This window comes from Rhinolophus ferrumequinum, chromosome 12 (genome assembly GCF_004115265.2).
Source record: "Rhinolophus ferrumequinum isolate MPI-CBG mRhiFer1 chromosome 12, mRhiFer1_v1.p, whole genome shotgun sequence".
Lineage (NCBI taxonomy): Eukaryota > Metazoa > Chordata > Mammalia > Chiroptera > Rhinolophidae > Rhinolophus > Rhinolophus ferrumequinum.
The window spans coordinates 40,486,584-40,514,442 of NC_046295.1; the positions used below are offsets into that span (position 1 = coordinate 40,486,584).

Sequence of the window (27,859 nt, forward strand, 5' to 3'; positions counted from 1 at the left end):
GCACATCCCATGCTGCCATTCCCTCAAAGGAACAAGAAAGTTCTGTCTTTATTGATTTTGGTCACGAATAGACTGCTTCCCTGTGTAACTTCTCTTTGGAAAGTTCGAAGTAATCAAGATAACTACTCTCCCCTCTCAGAAAACATTCAGGTCAGCAGAAAATATTTCTCCTGGCAACTCCTCCTTCTATTTGATATTTCCTTTCTCAGGCCTGTGGGTGTGGGTGAAAAACAGATTCCAAGTTTTCGCCTTTTCTTCTGCCTATTAACCTCCCCCCAGCAGAGCAAGAAAGAAGTGGCACTAGAATTCAGATTGCAAGAATCATGTTTTCTTGCAGACACACTAAACAACAGGGCTCTGAGCTTCCCTTCTATATTAGGGCCTTTAGAAGAAAGAATGCTTCCTACCCACCACCTCCCATGAAAGTATTTTTACTGTTGTCATTGATTTTGAATGTAATACATGCTCAGTGTGATGGATATAAGAATACATGTAAAATAGAATGTGAAGGTTCCCCATAATTGGTGCTGTCATTCAAGGTGTGTGTGTTGTCAACGTAAACAGGGTGGTACTTGGCATACTGTTCTATAACCTGTTGTTTTTCACTGAATGTTTTGTAGGCTCTTTGCTATGTCAGTGTCTGCGGATCTGTCTGCCACATTCTTTTTTAATGACTCTCTCATGTGGATGAATCAGTTGATGTACGTAGTCCTCTCTTAATGGACATTATGTCATTTCCCATTTTCTGATGTTCTAAACCTGTGTCGTTCAGTATGCTAGCCACCAGTCAGTTATGGCAATTTAACTTAATTAGAATTAATGTTTAAAGATCAGTTCCTCAGTCACATTTCAAGTGCTCAGTAGCTATATGTGACTAGCACAGATGTGGAACTTTTCCATCAGTGCATAAAATCATATTGGATGGTGTGGTTCTAAACTACTGGCTTTCAGACTTTTTTGAGTGCATGTTTCCATTCCATTGTTCATCCATTCTTCATTCATTCCACAAATAATTATTGAGTGCTCCTATGTTCCCGGCATTGTGCTATCTACTTGGATGTCTCATTCCTAAAACAAAAACCCCTGTCCTTATAATGCTTACTTGCTACATTCTATCAGCAAAAGGTTTTGAGTACTCACTCCCCAAAATGTATAGGTATCTATGCCTTGTATGTGTATTCTATTATGCTGTTATATTATAAAACATGCTCAAATAGGAATGAAAAAGAGTAAGATAAAAGCGTACAGCATTTCTGAAGTAGTCTTCCTGGTTTCCATGTGAGAGCCCGTTGTTCTGCATGATGCTCTTGGATGAGGCAGTTCTTCCAGTGCTGAAACTGAACTTTCACGACACTTTAAATAGGTGGTCCTAGTTTGATACCCCTTTTAAATCTATTTCATAAAAAGACCGTTTTTTTCCTTTTTTTTTTTTGCTATTTATAGGCTTTTTCCTACACTGTTTGAATTTATTCTTTTACTTACATATTCACATAGCAAGCATTTTTTAACTTCATACTACATATATGCCAGGTAGGTGCCAGGAAATTGAGAAAATCAAGGTGCCTGTCTTCAAATCAGTTATTCTAATACAGGGTGTAGTGGAAATGCAGCAAAGAGGCAGAAAGCGAGATACTGTTTGGCAGCACGAAAGACACCGCTTGTGAACGCAAGCACCTCTTTGCTTAGTTATTGTACTTTGTTTTGAAACTTAATGGGATCACAGATTTCTCCAACATGTTCTATTTTTCTCAGTGGTATTTTCTTTTTTGGGGGAAAATATAAAATCCATTCTTAAAACCATTGATTTAAGAATATTAAAACACTGTCAGTTGTCACATTAAGACTCTCTCTATGTTAAATGCTCACATTTCCATTTTTAAACTGAGATCTTAGTGGTGGGCGGGCTCTGTATAGGACAGAAGGTAAGTATAAGCAATTAGGTAGCTTCCATTGTTTGGGAGGAGAAAGCAAAATCATCTCAGCGGTGTGTGTTTTTTCATGCTTTCGTTTAACAAGTATTTTAAAAATTCCTCTTATATAGAAAAAGCACTTAATTCCAAGATAAATTTCTCGCATGGGCTTTTAATTAGGGAATTCTGAAGACTATAATGGGTAATAGTATTAGAGCAAACTTGGAAATGAACTGATCGTGGGTTGTTTTTCCTCTCTTTTAGGGCAAGTTAAAGTGTTCAGAGCTCTTTATACATTTGAACCCAGAACTGTAAGTATTCAGTTTTTTAACTTTAAAATTGGCATAAAAACCTATGGTGCTTTCATTTAGATACTGGCCTACACTGCCTGCCTTTTCTTTAATAGCCCTAAATAATTCATAGGAATGGATGTTCAGTCACCGCCCACTGCAGTCCAGAGTGTGAAAGCTAAGCCCCTCCGTTGATGTGCATGCCCTTCTGCCTGGAGGTCATGTTGTCCGTCCTGTGCTGCTTCTCCCCATGCGGTGACACCACCTGCTTTAAAATCACCAAGTTACTTGCAGATAAAGTATGTGTTCCTGTCTTAGTCGTCTTTCTGCTGATTTTCCTCTTGAATTGCTGCCTCAAACTACATTATGATGGCACCTTCTACCAACCACCCAGAACAATTTTGTATGTCTCTGCTGTATGTATTTTCTGTTGTTAGAGTTTCTCGTGTCCATCCATAAATCCACCCATCCTCCCATGATTTAGTGAGCACTTACTGTGTGCCAGACACTGGTCCAGGTCTTGGGGGTGGTGCAGTAACCAGAGAAAGGATGGTCTCACGGAGCTCACATCCTAGTGGAGAGAAGTAAGGAGATAAATGAATGTGACTTCAGGACCTGAGTCCTAGGAAGAAAAATAAGGAGGGTAAGGGGCAGCAAGGCTAAGGGAGGAAGAGTGTTCTTTTGATAAGGTGTTTCTGGCTGGCCTTTCTATGAAGTGACATTTGAGTAGAGCCCTGAAAGAACTGAGGGTGCAGAAGAAACAACAAGTGCAAGGTGGTTGCTTAGCGACTTCTAGAAACAGCAGGGAAGACAGCGGGGCTAGGAAGGTCGTGGACAAGAAAGAGGGAGGTAGGAGATGAATTCAAGGAGGGTAGTAGGGCCTTTTGGGTCTCATTTGGTGTTTTGTCCCGGGTAAGATGGGAAGCAATTGGAGGGTTTTGAGTACAAGAGTGACTGGATAGCTAAGTTTTAGAAGAATCACTCTATGTGAGGTGTAGACAGCCACCTAGGAGAATAAGGATAGAGGCAGGAATTCCAGGCAGGTATGAAGCAGAGGAGAAAGAAACCAACAAGGAAACCTGTTATCATTGACTTTGTAATGTCTGTAAACTAGAGATGAGCGCCTTCCTGCCATGGGCAGCCAGCTTCCTGCCCGGGGCCCTGCTGCTCCTAGAACAGGTGGTACTGAGCAGTGATTCACTGCCGTCAGGCCGGGGCCTGCTCTCAAAGCTCAGGTCTGTCATTTACCCACTGTGCGCATTTACCTAACTATATGACCCTTACCCTGTATTTGAAAATGGCGATGATATTAAGCATCCTGTGGTAGAACATTGCTGTGAGCGTGAAATGAGATGATGCCACTAAATGGCAACAAGTCATACAGTTAGTGTGGGATGCGTGCGTGTTCGGATTAGTTCTCCCAAGACTTTGTATATAGAATGTTCCTGGGACAAGAAAGGGCTTTGGTGGTGGGTAGTAATTCTCAGTTTCTTACTCCTGTTGCCAAGAGGTTCCAATGACATCCCTCCTGTACTGGTGAGGGTGGGGAATGGGCAGTGTGACAGTCTGCGAGGGCTGCTCTAACAAAGTACCATAGACTGGGATGCTTTTTCAGCTTAACCAACAGAAAGTTATTTTCTCAGAATTCTGGAGGCTAGCAGTATGAGATCAAGGTGTCAGCAGGGTTGGTTTTTTTCTGAGGCTTTCTCCTTGGCTTGGAGATGACTGACTGTCTTTCTCCCTGTGTCCTCTGTACTTGCCTGTGTCCTAATCTCTTCTTCTTGAAAGGACACGAGTCAAATTGTATTAGAGCCCACTCTAATGACCCTATTTTAACTTAATTAATTCTTTAAAGACCCTGTCTCCAAATACTGTCACATTTTGAGGTGAATTTGGGGTGGGAGAGGGGACACAAAAAGGTAAGGAAATACGAGGTTCAGACAATGTTGTCTTTGCCCCCTGATCACAGGGAGGGCTATCACTTCGTGTCTCAGATTGTCCAAATCAATTATTTCCTATGTTGCATGACCCCTGAGGTAAACAGGAGTGGGAGAAGGGAGGTGGTCATCAGCTGCCCTCCTGGGCCAGTCAATGAAGAGACCATTCTTTGCTGCCTCCCTAACTCTAGAAAGGGACCTGTGTGTACTCTTGACCTGTGAAGTGACTTCTGACTGTTTTTTCTCCCCCCTCCCTCCCCCATTGTGTTTGTTATCACCCTGTCCTTTCTCACTGACCTCCTCCTTTGGTTGCCCATGACTTTTAACAAATATTTTTGATTGATTGATATATCAATTACTTTAATTCACCTTCAGTTCTGCTCCAAATTAAGTCTCTCCACTGCTTTTTATCTTAGTTATTATTGAATGCATGGGAGAAAATAGACATTTATTAATTAGGTTTTTAAAATATTCTGTATTTTTTAATATCCCTGGTCCCAAAGATCCCAGTTCTGTAGAGAAATGCTGCTGATTCATCCTGTGTGTGCTGGGTATTCAGTGGTTCACCCAGACTACCCCACACCCTGCTGTCCCCACACTGCCCTTTCCCACCTCCCTTCAAAGATGTTAAAGGTAGCCTCTAGTTCTGTAGGTCTTCCTGACTGGTTAAGTGCCTGTACTTGTATTTTGAATATTTTGAATATCATCCCAGAGCTAGGTTATTTTCATATTCTTTTTCTGAATGAGAATTTCTGTTGGACAATCCTGGAAGCTCAGCTTAGTCTTTCTCTCTTATGACCAGTAGCTATCTTTTCTAGTAGGATAAATGTAGCAGGGTACATCCTAACGTGACCTGGTCTCCATAAAGTCATCGGGACCAGGCAAGATGGAAGAGCTGAGCTGGACTCAGTGGGACCATTGCTCACATGTGCAGCACCCCAGGGAGGCCTGAGTCCAGTTTTTCACTACTATCCCACCCTCAGGAGTTAGGGAGAGCAATGTCCATTCTACCGTTGGTGATCTACTGAACAGGTAGAACACTGGGCAGCTTGTGACTCCTGGTTCTTCCTGCCAACCCATTTCTCCTGTCTTATTTAAAGGCAAGTGAGTCCTGGCCCCACCCAGCATTGTTTGGTTCTTATTTCTCACCCAACCCCCAATCCGATAACGTGTCATAGAGAGACCTGCTAGACTGGATAGGCCAGTGTAAAGACGCGTTGATAGAGAAAGAACAGCATTTCCTGTGTGGTTAAGTGGGTTTAGTATTGATTTCTGAAAAGAAACCAGCAGGACTCTGCTCTGTCATGTAATGTTTGCTGGGCGTCTTTAGGTTTATAGCACAACGTGTAGAGGAAGGGACCCGAGAATGGGATTCTAAAAGCTGCAGTAGGAGCCCAGCCCTGCCACTCACTAACAGTGTGACTTGTGGCAAGTTCTTCAACCTCTCTAAGCTTGGTTGAGATGGAGATTATATCCATGACCCAGGCCTGGGATGTTGTGAGGATCGAATGAGATAAAGTAGGCTTTGCAGGTATAAGGTGCTGCTGTTAGTTTTGTTGTAATGCATTATGTGGGGTGGGGTAGGGGAAAGAATAGGTATTTTCCTTGGCTACCATCTTTTATCCATGTCATGGCACTATGATGACCAGTAATAGCTATGCATGACCCTTCTGTGTGAGAGAAGGCATAGGTGATGGTAAAGAACAGGGACTCCACAATCTGACTGTTGGAGTTCAAGTCTGGGGTCTACCACGTACTAGGTCTATGGCTTAGACAAGCTGCTCACCTATAAATGTGACGCTAAGAGTAGTACCCACCTCATAGTGTTGCTGGTGAGGGTTAAATTAGTTAATATTTGTAAGTGTCCAGACCAATGCCTGGGACATACTAATACTACAAAGTGTTAAATACAAAAATCTAAAAAGTGTTAAATAACAATATGGAGAATTCGATTTTTTCCCCTTTTTATTAATTTTTGGGGCTCCAGGTTGACAAATATGAAAAATTTCAAAAGTATCCCACAGGTTTTAAAAATTTTTCCATAAAGTATATATTTGTAGAAACCAACAAAATTAATGCCTTGGGAATTATACGTTACCAAGAATATATGGGACAGGAATGAGAATATATGTTACCAAGTTTGTACTCATCACTATAACATCCCAGTGGCCGACAGTGCACTCGTTCTGATACCTTGTGGTTCTTCAAGGAGAGAGGAAAGGAGGAATGTGGTTAAAAACCGAAGAACAAGCTGGAAATAGCGAAATGCTTACTTGATTGTGTCACTATTTTCCCATTTCTGGTCCTTGAATAGGATGCCAGGAATTTAAAAGTAGATCCGCATCGAACAATTTACGTTAAGTGTCATGCAAGTGGTTTCTTAATGGAAAGTGTGAATATTGTAGGTAAAATGAGTGTTCTAAAGTCATGAAATTACCTTGTTATCTATACTGCCACCGATGGTCTGCAAAACTTGGTAGACCACCCCTTAGCTAGGTTAGGAAAAACTGCCCCTAGATTCATAGGAAGGAAATATTTTACCAGTAGTAAGTAGCATTGTGTGTCTGGGAGCTGTGGAATAAAAAGAGAATAAACTGTCCGCTCTCCTTTCTTAGGATGAAAAAATAGTGAGACCTTTTTTCACCTGACTGAAATCAACTGCCTGTTGTTGCTGCAATTGAAAAACAAGTTTGACTTAATAGATGGCTTGTGGCAGATACCATTACTGAACAGCAGACATTAATTAAAAATCCAAAATACCACTGAGAAGTACCAAAATGACCGTACTTAGTGACATTTTCCAAATGATGCACTTTTACCAAACCACACAGGACAAGAATTATTTAAAAGACATTAAGAGTTTTAACTGTTCTTGGCTTCTTATTGCCCTTGAGATAAAAGTCACATAACATAAAATTGACCACTTTCAAGTGGACAGTTCAGTGGCATTTAGTACTTTCACAATGTTGTCAGCTACCACCTCTATCTAGTTCCCAAACATTTTCATCTCCCCAAAAGAAAACCCCATGCCCACTAAGAACTTACTTCCCATTCTTCTGGGCTTTATTCCTTTTTTTAATGAGAAAGGCTAATCACAGGAGTGTGTGTGTGTGTGTGTGTGTGTGTGTGTGCGCGCGCTTTGTTTTTTTGAGTTATTTGTTTGATACTTTTTAAAAATGTGCCTTTTGGTGTCAAGGGTGAATGATCTTATTAAATGAGAACATTTAGGCAGTCTTGACTTTTGTGATTTTAGAAGGAGACCAAAACTGTAGGCAGAGATGACTTTAGGAGGAGTCATTGTTAGACATAAGTGGGCAGGGTTAGCTCTTGGAGAAGTACAGAATAAGAGTGGCCCAGGACGGCTCTAAGACCAGACAGATCTCTTCAAGGCATTGAGCTCTTTCAAAACTCCAGAAAACTTAGAGTCACTTTAGAAAAATAGTTAGTTTGAACATACATTCCTTTTTCCTTCCTTTGTTACATCCTGCTTCATTCTCCCTTCCCATCACTACTGTCATCTAAAGGAGAGAGAGTCAAATAGTGGTGAAATTAACAGTGAAGGCCAACCTTCCTGTTATGGGGATGACCACTGTGTATAGCTGGGGCGCTATCTGTGGTAGTTAGCAAGTCCCCTTTTTGGCTTCTGAGAGTGATTCAGTTTACAACAGGGAAATATGCAAGGACATAGTTTGTTTCCCTAATCACTTTCTATATCCATCACATATTGGTAGACATATTGATCATAGATCATCAGAGCATTTTAGAGAATGATTAGAGAAAATCTTAGAGGGCTTTACTTTTTTTCTTCTGTTTCAAATGATATTAAAACGTATGTTGTCAAGTCTTCATAGGTTCAAATAATTTTGCTATAGCTTGTGCCAATGTATATGTCTAGTTACTGTAAATCAAAATGTAAATGCAAGAAATGCTTCAGGAATTTGCCTTTTAAAGGAACTCAGCCATTTTTTGGTATCATTAACCATTTGCCAATTTTTGTATTTGAATTTATAATGCATTTAAATATATATTGTGCTTGCTTAAAGCATGATATAGCGGCTATAGTCTTCATTTATATTCAGGGGTAAATAATTATAATAATCATATAGATCAGCTTTGAAACTAAATAAATTACTAGTTCAGTCATATTTACTGTCCTAGTCTGTGACTGAGAGAGGAGATAAATAAATGGAAAAATAAATGAATAAAATAATTTGTTTACTAGCATAATTTTTATTTGTATGGAACAATAACTATGATCAGAAATAGCAAAGCCTCTTATTTAAAAAGTATTTTTTCAAGGAAAATTATGAAAATAATAAAAGTAACAAAATTCGGAAAAATTTCTGCACACATTTCATGCATTATTGTGACCTTATCCTGTGTGAAATTTTGTGCCCTACATTTTTCACTCAACATGACAACGTAGACATCTCTCAATGATCTGAAACTCCGAATACATCGTCCTATTTACTTATAAGGTCATGCTGATAAGTGTTATCTACTGATGGGAAAAAGAAGATGTTTATTTAAAGTGCCAGGCTTTATTCAGAGAGTTTGTTGGACATTTCACTGGTACAGGCCAGAGCACATACTGACAATACTCAATGAACCCCTTAGAGCTGCTGATGGTCTGGACTGTCTGAGTTACTGCTTTATATCTTTCAGCTCTATAGCCTTATTAAAGGCTGAATTATTTATTAACTATTCTCACATATAAAATGCTCATTCTCTCTGAACATGAAGAGATAGGATAATGGTTTTCTCAAAATAAGCAGAGAGCAGATGTTGATATGAAAGTATTTAAGGATTGACACCTAATCATTTAGGAGAGAGCCAAGTTTCTAGTTATTTTTCATGGTTTTAATTCTAGACATTTATCCTGTTATGAAAAAATACATAGCACCTTTTGAAATTTCTGCAAGAAAGTTTTATTAACATTCTATTTTGATACAAAAATCACCTGCTTTCATCATGGAAGAATGAATATAAGATGTGTGTGTGGGGTGGAATCTGTATTTGTTATATATGTAAGTCTTTGAAGTCCATCATGGGAAAAATTCAGCTTTCTGTACATGTGTTAATTCATCAGCAATGTTTTGTTCAGTGGTTTATGTGCTGTTTTAAAAGCACAGTGTCTATAAGGATACTTTACCATTTTAATCTATATAATTACCATAATTATATTTTAATTCATGAAAAAAATTACATGGAGTCAAACTTAATATATATTTTTTCTTTTAGCCAGATGAATTGTACTTTGAGGAAGGTGATATTATCTACATTACTGACATGGTAAGCCCAGCTAAAATTTTGTACTGTGTGTGAACTAAAGATGTATAATATAAGACTATTTTGTATAGCCGTAACGTTGTATATTTAAATGTGTATGTATATAGAAATACATATGCTCAAATCTATTGATTTTAGCACAGTTTGTGATAGCATAAGATTAGAAATAGCCTTTATGTCCACCAAAATAGTTGAATAAACTTTGATATGTTGGAGTATTATGCAGCTACAAAGAATGAGAAATAGTTCTGTATACTATTGTGTAGTTATTTAAGTGAATAAAAAGCAAGATGAAAACGTGGATGGTAATGCCTTCACTTATCCAAGACAGGGTGAGAAGATATACATATACCTGTTTACTTCCATTTAAAAGAAAAAGTCAAAAGAGAAGTCATAAAGTAAAATGTGAAAAATAGTTGCCTTTTAAAGGAAATCCGTGAGGAAAGAAAATAGAGTAGAAGACACATAGCTGGAAGATAGACTTTAAAAAATTTATACCTTATTTTGGAGATTTGACTTTGGAATCGTGTAAATCTTGTACTCATATTAAATGTGTTTCAATTTATGTAAACTTTTGCATAGTTATACAATTAAATTAAATTGGTAAAAAACAAACTGAAAATTAAAAGCAGAATAAATCAAATGAACTTAATTGCACTCCAGGTAATTGTCATAACCACATAAAGGAACTATTCCAAGTGACTTTAAAATTTAAAACTTAGCAGTTCGACTGAACATCTCTAGTAGACTATACATGAAGGACAGAAAGAACTGCCCCCCAAAATTGTAAACTGTTATTAACTACGATCTTGTTGGAGAAGTATTGGTATTGCTACTCTGAGTTAGTTGCATGTGTATTGTGGTTCGGAGCAAATGAGTCATTAGATCAGTGATGTTGAAAACTAGGGTTTTCAGCCTGCAAGAAAGGATATACAGATGTAAGGTCAATGAGGGTAAGTAAAAACCCTGCAGCTCTGTATTTGAATTGGATATTGTATTTTATCTAAGATAAAACAAAACAAAAATATTTCCTGCTCTTCCCTTTGAAAGGACCTAGAAAAAAATGACCAACCAAGTAATAAGAAGTTATTTCCCATTAAAAGGAACAAGGCTCCTTTGAGAAATGTCTGGTACCAGGTTGGTGGCAGTTAAAGTACAAGAGACTCCCCCAAAATCTTGTTTTTAGAAAGCAAGGAAGCTACCAAAGAGTACTTAGGGTCACATTGCAAAGACCAAGTTGAAGAGCCTCTCACTAGCCAAAGATAGCACAATTTGAGCGGTCAATTAGGGCAGCAATTCCCAAGGATCGAAACACATTTAATATGATTAAATTCATGAGTTCCTAATGATACTTAAAAACAAACATCATCGGTCACCCTGAGAGAAAGTGAGGGAACCAACTTTTTATTCAGACAACTGTTAAGGAAAATAATCAGCATTTATTCTGCCTTTTTTCTATGAACTTCATCTCTGGATAACCTGGGAGTTGATGAGGGAAAGTTTCTCTTTAAAGAGATATTCTAGTTATTTAAATGAAGAATGAGTGATAGACTGTTACCCATTTTGCAACCCCTATAAAATAATGGATCCAGATAATGCTTATCAGTGGTTACTAACTTTAAAAAAAGAGAGACCACCAGATATTATGTGTCTTTTGATGGAAGAAATCTAGACCACCTATGAAATAATCTTGCCAAAAAAATTGAGTCTGAATCTAATTAAACCTCTAGAACTAGTGACCAATTTATAGGCAATACAGGTAACAGAGGGACACATTTTTTATAACACAGGGATTAAACAGGCAAAATCCAGACTGTTCAAAACTCTACAGAGCAGACTGGTTTTTTCAAAGATCTAATCCATCAGTCATATTGTGTGACCCTTATTTGGATTCCAAATTATAGGACAACTGGAAAATTTGAGTATCGATCTACATATAAGATAGTAAAAAATATTGTTGAAAAAACTTGAAGCTGTAATAAAGGTATTATAATTATGTCTTTGAAAAATTCCTTAGAGATACATACTGAAATATTTATAGATGAAATAATATGATGTCTAGAATTCATTTCAAAATAATCTGAAGGGGAGGGAAGTTGTAGGTGGGGGTATATACTGAAATAATATTGGCCATGAGTGAATAATTCATGTAGTTGAAAATGGGTATGTGGAGCTTCATTATATTATTCATTCTACATTTGTATAGATTTGATTTTCTTTTATAATAAAAAGTTACCCCCAAAACAAAGATGAAATAAAGAGATCTTTAGAAAACAAAAAATCTTGAAGCTAAGCAAAATTAGACTGGACAAAAGAAAAAAATCCTATGGTCTATAAACTAAATGTAATCTTTTTCTTTTTCATTTGTATTATTTCTGTTTGATTTGTTTGATTGTTGAGGCTCTGTGATGAAGTGTATTTGATTTATTGCAGGCAGATGTGTGAATATTTGCAGTTTAGTGATAAGGGGAATGGACATCCGTAACTAGTGAATGAGGAAGCTTGAGCTTTGTGACCAGGGTCAGTGGACATTTTGTAGAGCAGTTACCCTCCACGAGCCAAGTGGTTTTTAAAAAATGATTGAATGTAAACTGGATTTGGTGCCACTTAATTTAACTCTTCTTTCACCAGACTGATACCAATTGGTGGAAAGGCACCTCCAAAGGCAGGACTGGACTAATCCCGAGCAACTATGGTAAGCTTGGCTGTGGTGGCTGGACTATACTCTGTGCACTTTCAAGTATGTGGTTTCCGGGGTTTTCTGCTCGCAGCTGTGGCTGAGAAATCATTGGAGTTGTTGCGAACCTAGGACATTTTCTTCTCCATGAGTCTCCTGTTAATAGAAGGGTCATAGACACCAGAGGGGCTTGAGCCTTGACTCCTTAGCTTAAGAAAATGCATTGTAACATCCTTGAAAGAACCCAAGGAAACACTTAGGGTTTTACTTTATTCAGCTCTTAGAATATTTTTCTTTTCCTTTTTTGTTTTTGCTATTAAACTGAATTTCATGGATGGTTCTTAAAAATTTGCCCTTTCTTTTCTGATGAAGTAACCCTGCCTTGTTAATTCATGTTTGGGACAGTGATGTTCACTAAATGCACATCAGGGCAGTTTGGGGAGATTGAGCAGTGAGATGTGGCCCCTGCTACAGAACTGCTTCTGGTTGGAAGGGGCATAAAACAGACTTTTGTAGAAATTAAAATAAAGGAAAAAGAGCACAGGATTAATAAACAAGGGTCCTGGGTTTTAATCCTTTTTCTTCCACTTCCTAAAAATAAGGGGCCTTAGTGAAGGCGCTGAACTGCTACCTCTGGGGCTGTTTCTCCATCTGTATAATGTGAAGGTTTGAGTTAAATCGCTCTCCCTGGTTTTAGGGCCATACCATTCTGGATTTACAGACTTGAAACACTTTTACACTCCTTAGACCTTTGAAATCCCAAATATGCCTCTATCGTGTACTCCATTTCTGAGGGTGTGACATGGTCACACACACTGAGGATATAAAATGTTCCTCTGTTGCTTTGGATCCCCTGTAGCCAAAGGAGTGTCCAGTTACAACCCTTTACAGAGGGTGGGGGTGGTTCTGAAGTCTTCATGTGGTCACTCCTGCCGATTCTAGGATAACAATGAACACACCTTCCTTGGAGGCTGGTAGGTATACCGACTGCCCTTTCTGAATTCAGGAAGCAAAATAGTTTCCCTGCACCCCAACCTCACATGCACACACACAAGGCCAATGATTATTTTCAGCTGTCTTTCTTCATGGATGGTGTTTTTATGGAATGTAAAAATAAACATCAAATGCTTTCTTTTGCACTTTTTTTTTTTTTAACGGAGGGCACAGCTCACCATGGCCCATGTGGGGATCGAACCGGCAACCTTGGTCCTACCAGCACCATGCTCTAACCAACTGAGCTAACCAGCCACCCCTTCTTTTGCATTTTTGTGACTAAATTTGTTTATTAAATACTTGAATAAACTGGTGTGCCAGGCCATGGATCTGTTTCTTTTGCTTATACTTCCAGTTCATTGCTGCGTTATTGTGTTACTGCTTAGCTTGGTTTCATTTAATACATAATTCAGTTTCTTTTAAAGCAGGAAGCATCAATTTGGTTTTCTGCTATTTTTTCCCCTACATTAAATAAGGGAAGCTGAATTGTGGAAGGCCCTGGCGCTATGGAAGCTGGGGGACTGTGAAGGCTTCAGTAAATCATTTGGTGACATTGGATTTGCACTTTTTTTTTTCAATCTAGTGGCTGAGCAGGCAGAATCCATTGACAATCCATTGCATGAAGCTGCAAAAAGAGGTAGGTGTGATTCTTTTTTTTTATTGAGATGGTACAGTGAAGCACACAGGTTTTAATTATATAGTTTGTTGACTGTTGACAAATGTAGACACCCATGTAACCAGCACCCAGATCAAGATCTAGAACATGCTATCATCCCAGAAAGTTCCCTTCCTAGTTAAATCCCTGCCTCCCCAGAAGCAATCTCTGTTCTGCTTTCTATCATCCTAGAGAGATAAATGCAATTTTAATTTAAAAATGTCAGTCAACAAATATTTTGGGTATTTTACCTACCCCTGTGCTCTGTGGTGAGTGGAAAGGCATGGTCTGTTATTCCCAGAACTCAAAGTCTGGAAAGGGAGAGATGCGTGTAACAGAATAAGATGGTGTGATAAGTACAGCAGTGAAGTGTGCTTACTATGAACAGGCTAGAGAGGCTAGAATGAGTAACAGGAAGGCAGGAGGGTGGGGCTTTCTTGGAAGTACAGCCTTTAGGAGTGTTGATATTGTGCAAGTGTATATATAAGGGTAGAGTTGGGGAGGGAGGGAGCAACAGGATGGGCCTTCCTAGGCCTTTATCCTGTAGGTCAGTGGTTCTCCACTGAGGGTAATTCCTCCTTCCACACGCTTGGACATTTGGCAGTATCTGGAGACATTTTGACTGTCGTGAGTGGGGATATGCCACTGGCACCATTTGGGTAGAGGCTGGGGACATGCTAAATATCCTACAGTGCACAGGACAGCCCTTATAACAGAGAATTCTCCAACCCCAAATGTCAATAGGGCTGCTGTTGAGAAACTGCGGTAGATAATGGGGAGTTTTTGCAAGGCCTCGGTGAGGTCTCCTTCATTCTGCTTTAGATCTTTTTGAAATCTGAATATGCAAAAGGAAATTATTGGTTTAGGATTGTGCATAAGTAGAACTATGAAATTGACATTTAAAACATTTTTTGTGAATTAGATATTTAGGGCATTAGCCAGAGGATTTTAAATTACTAGTTATACTTTATATAATAACAGCAGCTTTGAATAGGTTATTTAGTATTTTTTTTTCTTGTAAGACCTTAAAGTGCATTTTAAATATGGATATGAGTAGTGTCTGCTTGTTCTTAGGTTTGACTGTTTCTTCCCCAGGTTCCAGGAATTCACAGAGAAAAAAAAAAAAGAAAAAAGAATAAAAAAAATATTTTTTTCAGAGTAAAAATAACTTAAGTAGACCCATTTAGTCAACTCATCCCATAAACCTGCCATTAAAAATTGATGTTAATGCTTTCCATTAATAAACTGGAAGTAAAAAATGTACCATAATAAATGCATTATTGGGCAGGTCTTAATTTCAGACCTGCTGATTAATCCATTGCAAATGGAAATTTATGCAGGATGAAATCGATTGAAAAGCAAAACAAAAAACAAAACGCTTTTTCTTCTGTTTTTATAAATGTAAAATTTTTTCAGGCAACTTGAGCTGGTTGAGAGAGTGTTTGGACAACCGAGTCGGTGTTAATGGCTTAGACAAAGCTGGAAGCACTGCCTTATATTGGGCTTGTCACGGGGGCCACAAAGGTATTACATTTTGTTTGTTACCATAAATGTCTGTGCTACTGAAAAATGTGCTTCATCTAAGGGAGTCAGATTTACAGAAGTGAAATAAAAAATTGGTTCTTCTTTTTAAATCCTTTGGAACATCAGCCAAAAGCCTTGTTCCTGGAAGCTTTGTAAAACAGTAGGTAGAATGTGATCAGTCAGCCTTGCTACAGGACTTCTTTCACTTAAAAGAGTGGAAGCTTCTTTTCCTCAATCAGACCTGGAAAAGTTACAGGAGAACAACAGTGATATAAAAACAAAACCCATTATCTAATCTTACAGATAAAAGGGGCAGAATTGATTCCTCTAGCTTAGCTTTTCCCATGATATACTTTTATGTTTTACATTTGAAGTTTAATGCAAACTGTTAGATTCAGGAAAAAAGCATTTGCTTGAGTTAGTGATTTAGTTGATAACTTTCTATGTTATAATCAATTATAATAATGGCAAATGGACTTTCTAGATGTATTTCAGCCTGGCCAAAAATCCACCACACCCACTCTCTTTCTGCGTCTCTCTATAACACACACACACCCACACACACACACACACACAATAATTCCAAGAATGAGAAACAAAGAACCCAACAAATTAAATAGCATAGCTGAAGGGAAATTTATGGTTGTCTCCCAAAAGAAACCCATATTATTTTAGCTAATAAATACAAATTAGTAATATAAATATTAAGTATTATAGCTAATGTAAATGTTTTTAATCATAGATATCATGTGACAATGCAAAAACTAAATTATTTGAAAAAAAATTTCCCGAGTAAAACTATCTGTTAGAGTCTTAAGTCTTTTATTTACATAATATTTGAAAAATTTGTTGTAAGGATTTTCTTGAAGATTCTTCTAAAGAATCTTCCTTTTAAAACTTATTATTTGTAGTCTTGTCAGACTTTTATTTCGCATTCTTAAAAAATATATTTTCTATTTGAATTTCAGATATAGTAGAAATGCTATTTACTCAACCAAACATTGAACTGAATCAACAGGTGAGACTGCTTACGTGGAAGTGATTTAACACCGCTGCCTTGTTCTCTCTCTATGACTGGTGGGCATGAAAAATCACATCTTAGTGTCTTGAACTGACCTTTTCCCATTTATTGTCTTTCATTAAATTTTTAATCAAAATGTTATAAGCACATAGTTTAAATATAATTATTATTATACTAAAGTTCAAATTGTATAAAGCCCAAAATGCCTACTGAGCTCCTCGTATGTCATCACTTTTGGCTTTTAGCTCTTTCTTCTTTCCTCATGTTACTAAGGAAACTGTCTCATAATTTATCATCTCCCTATGTATTTTGAAATCCTATCTGGTAGGTGAAGGTTTAAGCTTGTCAGCTGCCCAACTCTCATCTTCCAGCACCCAGCACCCCACCTTGCCTCCTCTGGTCCTCCCATTGTATCATGTCATAATTTGTGGTTATATTGTAGAACTTTTTTGTTTTTGTACTTCCTGACATTTATTAACTTCTTTTTTTTTGTATCTCACAAAAACTCCTATACTGTTTTATATTCTCATGACATATTTTCTCAAAATGTGTAACATCATCAATTGCTTTCTTTTTCTCCCTGGGATCCTATTTCTTGAAGCTCTCCATCCTCACTCTCTAATCTGAACAACTATGTAGGTCTCAGCTGCCCTTTGCTGTCTCCCTGGGAAACCTTCACCTCTTTGCTGTGTTGTGTCTTCACTTTTCTGCATCCTATGTCTTCCATTTGTTGAAGAACGTCTTCAAGTAGATTCTTGAGAAAGAGGAGCGTGGAATTGATTATTTGGCTCTCAGAATTCTGGGTTGAAAATGACTTTCCTCAGAATTTTTGCAGATATTGCTCTATGGTATTCTAGTTTCTAGGCTTGTTCTCAAGAGGTTTGATGCCATTTTGATTCCCATTCTTTTGTGTGTGATCTGCTTTTTCTTTTGATTGGAATCTTTAACTTTGGCGTTCTAAAATTGCACAGTGATGAGCTTTTGTGTGGATCTTTTTGTGGTGAGCTTTTTCAGCCCGGAAAAATATCTTGTATTATTTCTTTTATAGTCTTTATGACCAGTTTTTTGACCATTTTCTTTGTTCTTTGGTTCTGAATGCCCATGTTGGAACTCTTAGGTTGAATCTCAAATTTTCTTAGTTTTTCTGAGATTTTTTCACCTACCTCCTGCTTTTAGTTTCTCACCTTTATCTTTGTTTTATTTTGGTTCCCTTTTTAATTCTCCTTTTTAATTCTCCAGAGCTCCGTGTTAGTTTTCAATTGCTATGTAACAAATTACTACAAACATAGCAGCAACCTAAAATAGCACCCACTTACCTTACACTTTCTGAAGTCTGGTCAGGGCATAGATGGATTCTCTGCTCAGGTCTCCCAGGCTGGAATCAAGGTATTGGCTAGAGCAGAGTTCTCATCTGGAGCTCACATCCTATTTCAAGCTCATTCAGGTTGCCAGGAGAATTGAGTTTCTTGTACCTGTTAATGTGCCCGTCAACCCTTCTTCGTAGGCAGTTCACAACATGGCTATTTGTTTTCCTCCTCAAGGGCAGCAGGAGATTGTGTCTCTAACACTATACCTTTTTTTGGGAAATGGCACACCTGATTAGGTTAGGCCCACCCAGTATAATCTCCCTTTTGATGAACTCAACATCAACTGATTAGAAACCCAGTTGTGGGAGTGATATTCTGTTATATTCACTGGTCTCACCTATACTCAAGAGGAGGGAATTATACAGGGGTTGTGTGCCAGGGGCAGGCGTCTTAGGGACCATCTTAGAATTCTGTTTACCCCAAGCTCTTTCTTTTACTCTGATTCTTATCTTTAAATAGCATCTTTTTCATATTTCATCATGCAATAGAATCTTATATCGCTGATATGTTAATTATAGCTTTTTAAAACATTTTCTGCTATTCACAGTATAGTCTCTTTTTCCTCAGAGATTCATTTATTTTGTTTGTTTTGGTATTTCCTCAATATGGGAGACTTTCTTCAAATACCTAGTGTCTTTGTTTATCTATTCATATTTAAGTGTTATTGGAAGCTCTGTGTCCTTGTGGGTCTTGTTGGCTGGTGGGTTTTCCACAGGGTGAAGTGGTGAGGTCTTGGCTGTTTTTTGGGTGTACCCAGATGCCAGTATGAGCACCCACTCCCTCTCCTGCATGTGGGGCTGTTCAGCTTCACCAGAGAAGTAAACTCCAGCCTCCTGCTTGGAGGTACATGCTAGACTGTACACATTGGGGCAGGAGGGTAGGTAAAGGCAGCTGGGAGAGTGGTCTTACTGCTCAGTTTGTAGGTTTTTCACCTACCTCCTGCTTTTAGTTCCTGGCCTTATTGCATGTTCTCTTATACCTATAGCTTGGAAACTATCTGGTTAATTTCTTGACAGGGTAATTCTACCACCTCTACTGGCTCATCTGGCAGCAGGGAGAGAGGCAGGTGATCTGGGGTTCTGGGATTACTCCTTATAAACACTTTGACCAGTACTGTTGTTTTCATCCCCATGCCTCATTCCTGCTCCAGTGTCTCCCAGCATCTCTAGTTCCCAATTCACGCTAGACTTCTGTGGGGGCAAATGTGCTTGCTTCCTCCTGGGGTCTTCCTCTGCGGGCATCTGGACTTCCACTTGTGTTCTGCCACGGCAGTTTCTGCTCCAACATCCCATTCCATCTCCCAGAATGACTCCTCTCTCATCTCTTGAGTCTCCTTTCCCTCATTGGAATTTTACACGATTTTATAACTTTGTTCTCATTTTAGGTTTACTTAGAATAAGCCTAAATTCATGTGTGTTTTCAGACTGCCCTCTCTTTTTTAAAAATGCTACTTTCTCTTTTTATCACAATAGAACAAGTTGGGAGACACAGCTTTGCATGCTGCTGCCTGGAAGGGTTATGCAGATATTGTCGAGTTGCTTCTGGGAAAAGGTAAAGTGTGTGCTCAGTTTATCTGATCTTTGCTTACCCTGAAAAATAGGCTACATCCAATTATACCATTTGAAAGAGTAGAAAGATAATAGTCTCCTTATGCTCCTTATTTTAAAACTGGGATTTTAACCTCTACTCTGTCTGTATCACACAGTTATTATGCTAAGATAAAACTATTGTGGTGATTTGTGTAAGTTTTTAATTTTAAATTAAAACTTTGGCAAGCCTCAAAATTACATATATTAATTTTAGTAAGAACTTACTGTACATTTCTGCAGAACTAAAGGGCCTTAGAAGGAAGGGATGTGTGTGTGTGTGTGTGTGTGTGTGTGTGTGTGTGTACACATAGAGGAGATCCTCTCTGAGAAAGCTGTATGGGTAAAGTTGCTGAGGCCCCTGCTCTCACAGGAAAGCCTTGATATGGAAGAAAGACTGCTGTGACTGCAGTGTCTTGCTTTGAACTGAGCAGATGCTAGATATACAGAGAATGAAAGAAAATCTCTTGATTCCTGTTTTTATTTAAGTCAGAGGGAACAGTGATATCATAGACTGACCATCTATCGATCCATTTGTCCCGCTAATATTAATTAACCCTTACAGAGGGCCAGGCATATCACGCCATAGTACACCCTGGTTCAGAAGGCTGTAATATAAGATGCTTGAGTCCCCAGGCCACATGTTACATGGATTTACAATTATTAGGACTCCTTGGAGGATTGTTGTGGGATATATTAGAGGAAATATTTTTGATTTAAAGTATGTTGATGATGTAAACTTTAGGTCTAAAAGATCAGATACTCTGGGCACCACTGTAGTGGCTCCCCTGCTCCCCCAAGGTTATGCTGAGAGCTATGCCGTCTGCTGTGGCAGCCACTGGCCACATGTGCTCCTGAGCCCTTGAAATGAGACTGTTCCGAACTGAGATGTGCTGTAATTGTAAAATGCACCCCAGATTTTGAAGACTTAGTAAAAAAAATACAAACTGTCATAATAATTTTTATAATGGTTACATGATAAAGTGATAACATTTCAGATATACTGGGTAAAATAAAACATTAAAATGAATATTACTTTTGGAAAATGTGGACACTAGAAAATTGAAAATTACATATATGGCTCACATTGTATTCTTATTGGACAGCGGAGATTAAGAGGGACACAGGAAATGGTTGTTTTTCTCTAGCATGACCGTCTCTGAACATTTCCTGTTCTAACAGAAATCATGTTTATGAGTTCAAAAGTGTAATTTAATGTAAAATATAACTAGTCCCAGAACTATTAACCCTCAAGATTTTTGTACTATAGCAGAATGAGAGAATGAGGTTTTCCATATAACCCTAACTGTGGATAGATCTAATTCTGTTCAGGAGAAAGATTTTCACACACGATTGCCATATTCCTAATTAAACATACTATTTTTTCCGACTCAATATTTTTGTTCCTTTAAGTTTTAGGACATTTATTTTGTGTTTGTTGAAGAGGATATGGTTGCAAAGAAAATGGTATTCTTATACACTGTGGCAGAAAGTTTAAATTGGTAAAGCCTTCTTAGATAGCAGTCTCACAGTAGGTAGCAGAATTAAAAATGTACATATTCTTACATTTCAGCGCTACTTCTAGGAAACCATCCTTCAGAAATATGTATAAATAGAGATATTGTTCTAGGAGGCAGTATTGTTTGTGATAATGAAAAATAGGAATAGCCTAAATGCCACTCAATAGAGGATTGATTAAATAATATTTGGAACATCCACAAAATGGAATACTAATAAACATTTAAATAGATTGAATTATAAGTACGCGTACTACTAAGGAATATCATTATAGATTGTTAAGTTAAAAAAAATCTTGGGGTCAAAAGGTACAAACTTCTAGTTATAAAATAAGTCCCGGGGATGTAATGTACAGCATGGTGACTAGGGTTAGTACTGTATTACATGTTAGAAAGTTGCAAAGAGACTAGATCTTAAAAGTTCTCACATTAAAAAAAATTTGTCACTATGTATGGTGAATGATGTTAACTAGACTTAGGATCATTTCACATTATATACAAATATCGAATCATTATGTTGTATACTTGAAACTAGTATCTGTCAATTGTGCATCAATTACAAAATCAAATTACAAGATCAATACATGTCATATGATTTTGTGTGTATGTACATATGTCTGTGAATGCATTCCTGCATGTAAGGGAGACGAAACTGAGGCCCACTTGTTGGGAATGGTTACCTTTGGAGAAGGTAGAAAATGGGGAAGGACGGGGTTTGTTGGGGGATGAAATGGTACATATACTTTTGTTCAGCATACTTCTGTATTTTTGAATCTTTAATGATGAGAATGAATTCATGAATTATGTGACTTTTAACAATAAAGAGAAGGAAAAAAGTAGAAGATGGGCTACAGGAACTATGAATTAATTGCCTCTGGGTTTTATTATATTGCTATTCTGCTAATTTGCATGAGAGTATACTTACAGAGATAAAATATTAATTCCCCTTGAGCTCATCCTCCATGGTCTTTTCTAAAGACCTCGAACAGAAAAAGAGGCAAAGGGCATATTGAATTTAATGTCCAAATACTCATGCTGAGGCACATGTAGCTATTGGGGTCTGATTTAAGATTTACCATAGACATGGTAAACTCACTGAAAAGTTCACATGAAATTCTATAGGGACTCGAAGGGAAGGCTATATTTTGATTGTGCATAATTATCACAGGTGCAGCAACAAGCTCCCTGATTAAAGATGCCAAATACACTGTTATGGTTTTGAGAAAGATTTTCTGCTTTGAAAAATCTTATTACTTCTGGGCCAGAAAGGTTCTCTAGTTTTGCCAAAAGTGATTAGTTTTGGTGGAAAGAGGATTGGCTACTACTATAGTCTTCAAAAACATCTAATTTACTTTTGTTGTGTTGGGGAAGGTGCTAGGACAGACTTAAGAAACAATGAGAAGAAGCTGGCCCTGGACATGGCTACTAATGCTGCCTGTGCAACTCTCCTGAAAAAGAAACAGGGAACAGGTATTTGGATTTAACCCATCTTTCTCCTCTGATGCAATCATGACTAAGATTTATCAACTTAATATTGGGGGGAAATTTTCTTAATAAACTCTTTAGGTGTTTCTGAAGTTAGAGTTTATATCTTTGGTCTAAATCAGAACCTGTGACACAGAAGAATACCCTCATGCAAACAAAATTGAAGAGACATTAATCTTTTACTAATTTTTGTTTATTTCCTTTGTTTGTTACAATCAGATTCTAATCACCTTGCTTTCCATTACACAGTCTTTGTCAGAGAATCACGGTCTCTATCTCCTCTTTTCAGATATGTTTTTCATGAGTGGTTATCCTTAAACATTTTTTAAATTAAGCACTTAACAGCTCCATGATTATATTTTGTTTCTATTTTAAATGAGGGTATCATTAAAGTATAATCTAAATTATCCTAGACTAGGGGTGGTGTTTAAAGATGAAGTTTAGGTGTACATTCTTAAAGATAAAAATAGGTATTGATGTGGGAGAATAGGTTTGAAAAAAATGAAAAGTGTGTGTGTTTGTTTTGAAAAGGTGTTAAAGAAAAGGTGTGAAACACGCCTGTGTTATTCATGATTCATGAGACCGGATGTTTATTAGCCTATTGACTGTGTCCCCCAGAATCATTCTAATGCAGTGGTTTCTGAAAGAAATGCTGGGAGGGTGTGTCTTGAACTCTTCTTGCCGAGGGAGCGTCTCAGAAATATCGTCCTCACCTATCATCAAATGCCCATCATAGCTCTCTGCACGAATCTATTTTTCCTTTTAGTCCTTTATTCCAGCTATGTATTTGTTCCAGCTTCTTATTTCTTTTATCGATAACTATAGTTCAGATATATAGTGTAAACCATTAAGAAGTTTGGGACTCCTTAATTATTTAAGTCATGATTCCTCATTGGCAGAGCAAATCTTTCTTTAATTATGCATACATACATGAAATAGATTCTACTGAGTGAGAAAGCGCTTACCATCTGAGTGGTGCTCCCCAGCTCTGTTTTGACTGAGAAGCTATATTTGCAGCCATGTGGGAGAGACGCTTTTACTTGAAGTGCACCTCCTGCTCCTTGCTGTCTTGGTTGGGTCACAAAGCTGGACTGTGGCCTAACTTCCTTTTTCTGCCACTGACTTCCTGTTGCTATATGGGTACGTTCAGAATGTGCTGACTGCGGAGGAAGGTTTCTCACGAGCTGAAGGTTATCAGAATCTTGTGCATAGTATGAGCTTGATGGTGATAGGCAAGGAAAATATCCCACCTGCTCAGACCACTGAGAGCTGCACCCAGAGGGCTCCACATGAGCAGCTGGAGCTGGCAGAGGCAGGTGGCAAATTCTTCTCTATCCCTCACCTTTGTGGTCTTTGTAAATTGGCACTAGGAGGTTGGGTGCTCCTCTTTTTCTCTCTTCACTTCAAGGGTTGTTAGTCTGCCCTCTTAAATTTGTACTGATTAGATAATGGATTCGTTAAAGAGGTTGTCTTGGGGACTGGCACACAGAGCCAAGAAATGAATTTTTGTATTTCGATTTTCATGTTACCCTCTTCTCTGTTTTTTTCTTGCTTTATCCTCCCAATCATCCAGTTTTAAAAGTTTTGATTTGTATTTTGATCCTAGTTGGAATGAGAATTTGAATATTGGGACAGATAGCTAATTGCCACCATGAACTCTAAAGCTAGAAAAGTTATATTCTGGTATTGTTGTCCCCTTTGAAAAGCACAGTGTGGATTTCTTAGAGGGACAAAATAATTCATTTGTTGTATTTACCATGAAAAGTGTATAGGGATGGGTTCAGGATCATATTTGAGGGTTGAGCTCTTAAATTTTTTTCCAATTTTTAAAAAATCAGGGTATAATTTACATTAAGTGCATAAATCCAAAGTGTATACAGCTTGATGAATTTTCTTTTTCTTTTTTTTTACTGTTCTTACACTTATTTGCCACAACTCAGATCAAGATAGAGAACATTTCCCATACTCCAGAAGCCTTCCTCACCATCCTTGCTTCTTTCACAATAGAGTAGCTTTTCCTGTTCCTGAACTTTGATATAAATGGAATCAACCAGTATGTACTTTTTTATGTCTAACTTCTTTCACTTAACATTATTTCTATAAGATTTATCCATGTTATTGTGTTTATCCTTCCACCATTTATTTATTTATTGTTTGTCTGTCTGTGTTTTAAGTGCTGGTGCTTGATTTGGTATGTGTAAGTCCAGGGCAGTGAGATTGAGGAGAAATGGAAGTGAGGTTAGGGGAGGATGAGAAGCGCTGCTGGGAGATACGTCACTATGCTGTCATGCTCCAACACAGGCTCTGAAGAGATACAGCTCATCACTCTGCATTTGTCCGTATGAGACACTGTGCCTCCGAGCAGTCCATGAAAGGAAGGAAGGAGAAGGAATCTGTTTGCCTCGCTCATTTCTGTCTCTTGCTTTCCGTTCAGTCAGAGTTTGCACCATGGCAAGTCATCTTTCTCTTACTGACAGAAGAAATGAGTTTAAAACAAAGTGCAGAAGTAACCATTGAAGGACAAAGAGTAGTATCTCAAATATTGCAAATACAGGATTGTAGTAACAAAGAAGGGGAAAGAGCTTTGCTGTTTCTTTTTGTCTTTAGCTTAAAAAGCTGCTTTTACCAAGTGGACAGCCAGTCCTGAAGTTCATGGTGTAGGACAAAATATGTTTCTCCAAGGTCTCTAGAACTCCTTTTCAGGAGAATGGAGAGGAATATAGTCAATCTGGGGACTTCTAATAGTTTGAAAGTGAAATCATTGAGGTTTGCGTTTGTTCTGCTTACATCCACTTGTTCTTTTTCTTTCTCTTGTATAAGATAATTGGTTTCTACTTCACTTGTAGCAACTCTCCCATGTCCGTTCCTTTTTCTCAATAATCATTTTCCTGAACTTGGAAAGACTCTTAAAAAAAAAACTACAATATCATTAACACACTTAAAATTAAAAAGTCCTAACTATGATCAAATATCTTGTCATTGTCCAGATTTGCTATTTTTCTCATACCTGTTTGTTTATTGTTTGTTTATTTATCTACATATTTAGTTACAGTTTCTTTAAGTCAGGGTCCAAATCAAGTCAGTGTCTAATTGATAGGTATGTCTCTTAGCTTTTTTAAAAATCAATGTTTTCTTTCCCTTTCCTCTTCTCCCATTTTTAGCCTTGTAATTTATTTGTTAAAGAGACTGGGTAAGTTACCTGAATTTTCCAGTGTAGACATTGCATGTATGCATCCCCATGGTCTTGTTTCTTATGTTCGTCTGCATATTTTTGTCAATTGGTGTTTTTTAGATCTAGAGGTTTGATTAAATTTAGATTTTATTAATTTGTCTGTCTACCTTAGGGGAGACTAATTCATAAAGAAAATCATGTTCTTCCATTAGAGGCCCATCATATTTAGTTATCACTCCTCCTGTGATATTAGCATCCATTGATGACCATTGTGTAGATCCATTATTTCACTAATGGTTGCAAAATGGTGATATTCTAATGATGTTACTGCTGAAACACTCTATAAAGAAAAATTCCTCCTCATCAACTGTTTGGTTACCCATAGGAGTAGTTCATGTAGCAGAAGCAGAACAAAGGCTTGGTTTTTGCCATTTATTTGAGAGTTTTCAAATGTGCTGGTTCCCTATTATTCTCCAAAGGGAACCAATGAATTCCCTTTGGTGTGTGCTGAAATATTTGATGAGTTTTATCCTTTCTGTTTAGTATCTTTATGGATAGCCCATCTTTGGGTAGTGGAGGCCTCTTTAGATTGGATCCTTAACCCTGAGGTTCCAGGTCCATCTTTTACGTTTGCTGTCTGAGACTTGAAATTAGTCATATCTCCAATGAGCTATGGAGATATAGTATTTAGAGACCATGATCTGGGTGTGGTAACAGATGTTTAATATACTCTAACAACATGCTTATACTTGCATTTCAATTTTCCCTAAAATTATACCTTAGTGTAACTATAGAAATTTGACTAGAGAGTTGAGTAGGTGAACAGTTAAAGATCAGATATCTTTCTTTTGAACCATGTTCAAGATTGATTTTACATTTGATGAGGTTCAGCTCTTTCTGTTTCAAAACTTTTATTTATTTTTCATTTTAGTCTTTTGCTTCTGGGTATACTTTATTTATTAGTGTTTTCTAAAATGAAACTGAAGCTTCTGTGTTTTCATTCTCTTTTCCTTTTTTCCCCTCATGAGTTATCTTTCTACCCAGTGACCTCGACTTCAGGTCCGGCTGTATACTGTTGATGGACCACTATGTGTGCACTTGTCATTGGGAGAGGAGATTGGAAACTCAGTTATCAGAGTGGAGGGGCTTCTGGCGTGTTCCACATCAGTCATGGTGCATTTTGTGTGAGATAGAGTAGTGGTGCCTTAGTACTACACGCTTCACTTTTCTGCATGTCTAAGGAACATGTATTTGTCAGCCTCTGTGGCAGCAGAAACTGGACAGTTAGGCCGAAAAGCAAAAGTTGAAAAAGACCCTTTGGGAAAGGACAACCCCTGGGTCTGAGGGAAGATGACAACTTGTTGAATTGTCAGGAGCTTTGAAAGTGAAAGCAACATCCAAGCAATTTGTAATTTCTCTCTTTTGCTTTCTCCCTCCCTCCCTTTTTTTTTTTTTTTTAGATGCCGTTCGAACATTAAGCAATGCTGAAGAGTATCTTGATGAAGATGATTCAGATTAATTCCCTTCCGGAGCTTTAAGAGCTAAAACTTCTGTTGCTTTTGCCATTCCAAAACCTTGTCTTTGCCAGAAGAGTGTTGGTAACTGTTTTTAAAAGAAGTCTGTATGAATGTGGCAGTATTGCACTGTGTTTGAGTAGCACATGTAAATGAGTAGTTCTCACTTTTGTTTTGCCAATAAGTGACTGGATACTTTGCAGTATAAAGTACATTATTGTTCACTAGGGTAGAACAAGAAGAGATTATTTCTATTTATCAAGCTTAAAGAATTTTAAGAATTTATTTCTTTAAAAAAATCAGATGGTTTTTTTTTTTTTTTTTTTTTTTTTTTAGTTAAAGTTCTTTACCTCAAGGATCGAGATGTTTTGAATGGATTTTTCAAGGGGGGAAATGATTATTATAATAATAAACCAAAAGACTTAACAGAAACTTGTCAGCTATTCTGACAAAAATAAACATTTTAAGAGACTTTATTCCTTTTGTCTGTTTTTCTGATATCACTCTTTGCTGGTAAATAAATAAAGCTTTTTATATTTATATTTAGGTAAAGACTGATTTTATTTTTTATTATATTTTGTATTTATTAGCACAGAAGAATCATAATAACCAAATTTCCGTTTAACTTATCTGCTTTGATTAAAGTCAAGACAATAATCATGGAAAAGATAGATATCTAATAAAATACACAACATTAATAATTATGAGACTTTCAGTTTTATCTCCAAGGTTATACTTAGTGTAAAGAAATCCAGCAACTCATTACAGTTTGCTTAAGGTTTGAAAGATTTTTAAAAAAATTGATTTCCTTATTATGGAAGTTACCATAGTTTTCCATAATGGAGTAGCCAGGACTTTTTGCCTTCAGTTTTTCACTTTGATAACATTTGTTTTTTCAAAGCATGGCTCTAGCTCATAATGA

At 37.5% G+C, this 27,859-nt stretch overlaps 1 protein-coding gene across 1 annotated transcript in view; it reads left to right on the forward strand.

The window, feature by feature from the left end:
- The window catches only part of OSTF1 (osteoclast stimulating factor 1), a 46,330-nt gene extending 18,917 nt beyond the window's left edge, over positions 1-27,413 (forward strand). The window contains exons 2-10 of the mRNA XM_033124128.1: positions 2,175-2,221; positions 9,379-9,429; positions 12,058-12,121; positions 13,680-13,733; positions 15,168-15,275; positions 16,244-16,293; positions 19,136-19,214; positions 22,138-22,236; positions 26,884-27,413. Of these exons, the coding sequence (XP_032980019.1) occupies positions 2,175-2,221; positions 9,379-9,429; positions 12,058-12,121; positions 13,680-13,733; positions 15,168-15,275; positions 16,244-16,293; positions 19,136-19,214; positions 22,138-22,236; positions 26,884-26,942 (611 nt within the window). The 3' untranslated portion in view covers positions 26,943-27,413. The remainder of the gene's footprint in view (positions 1-2,174; positions 2,222-9,378; positions 9,430-12,057; positions 12,122-13,679; positions 13,734-15,167; positions 15,276-16,243; positions 16,294-19,135; positions 19,215-22,137; positions 22,237-26,883) is intronic.
- The last annotated feature ends 446 nt before the right edge of the window (positions 27,414-27,859 follow it).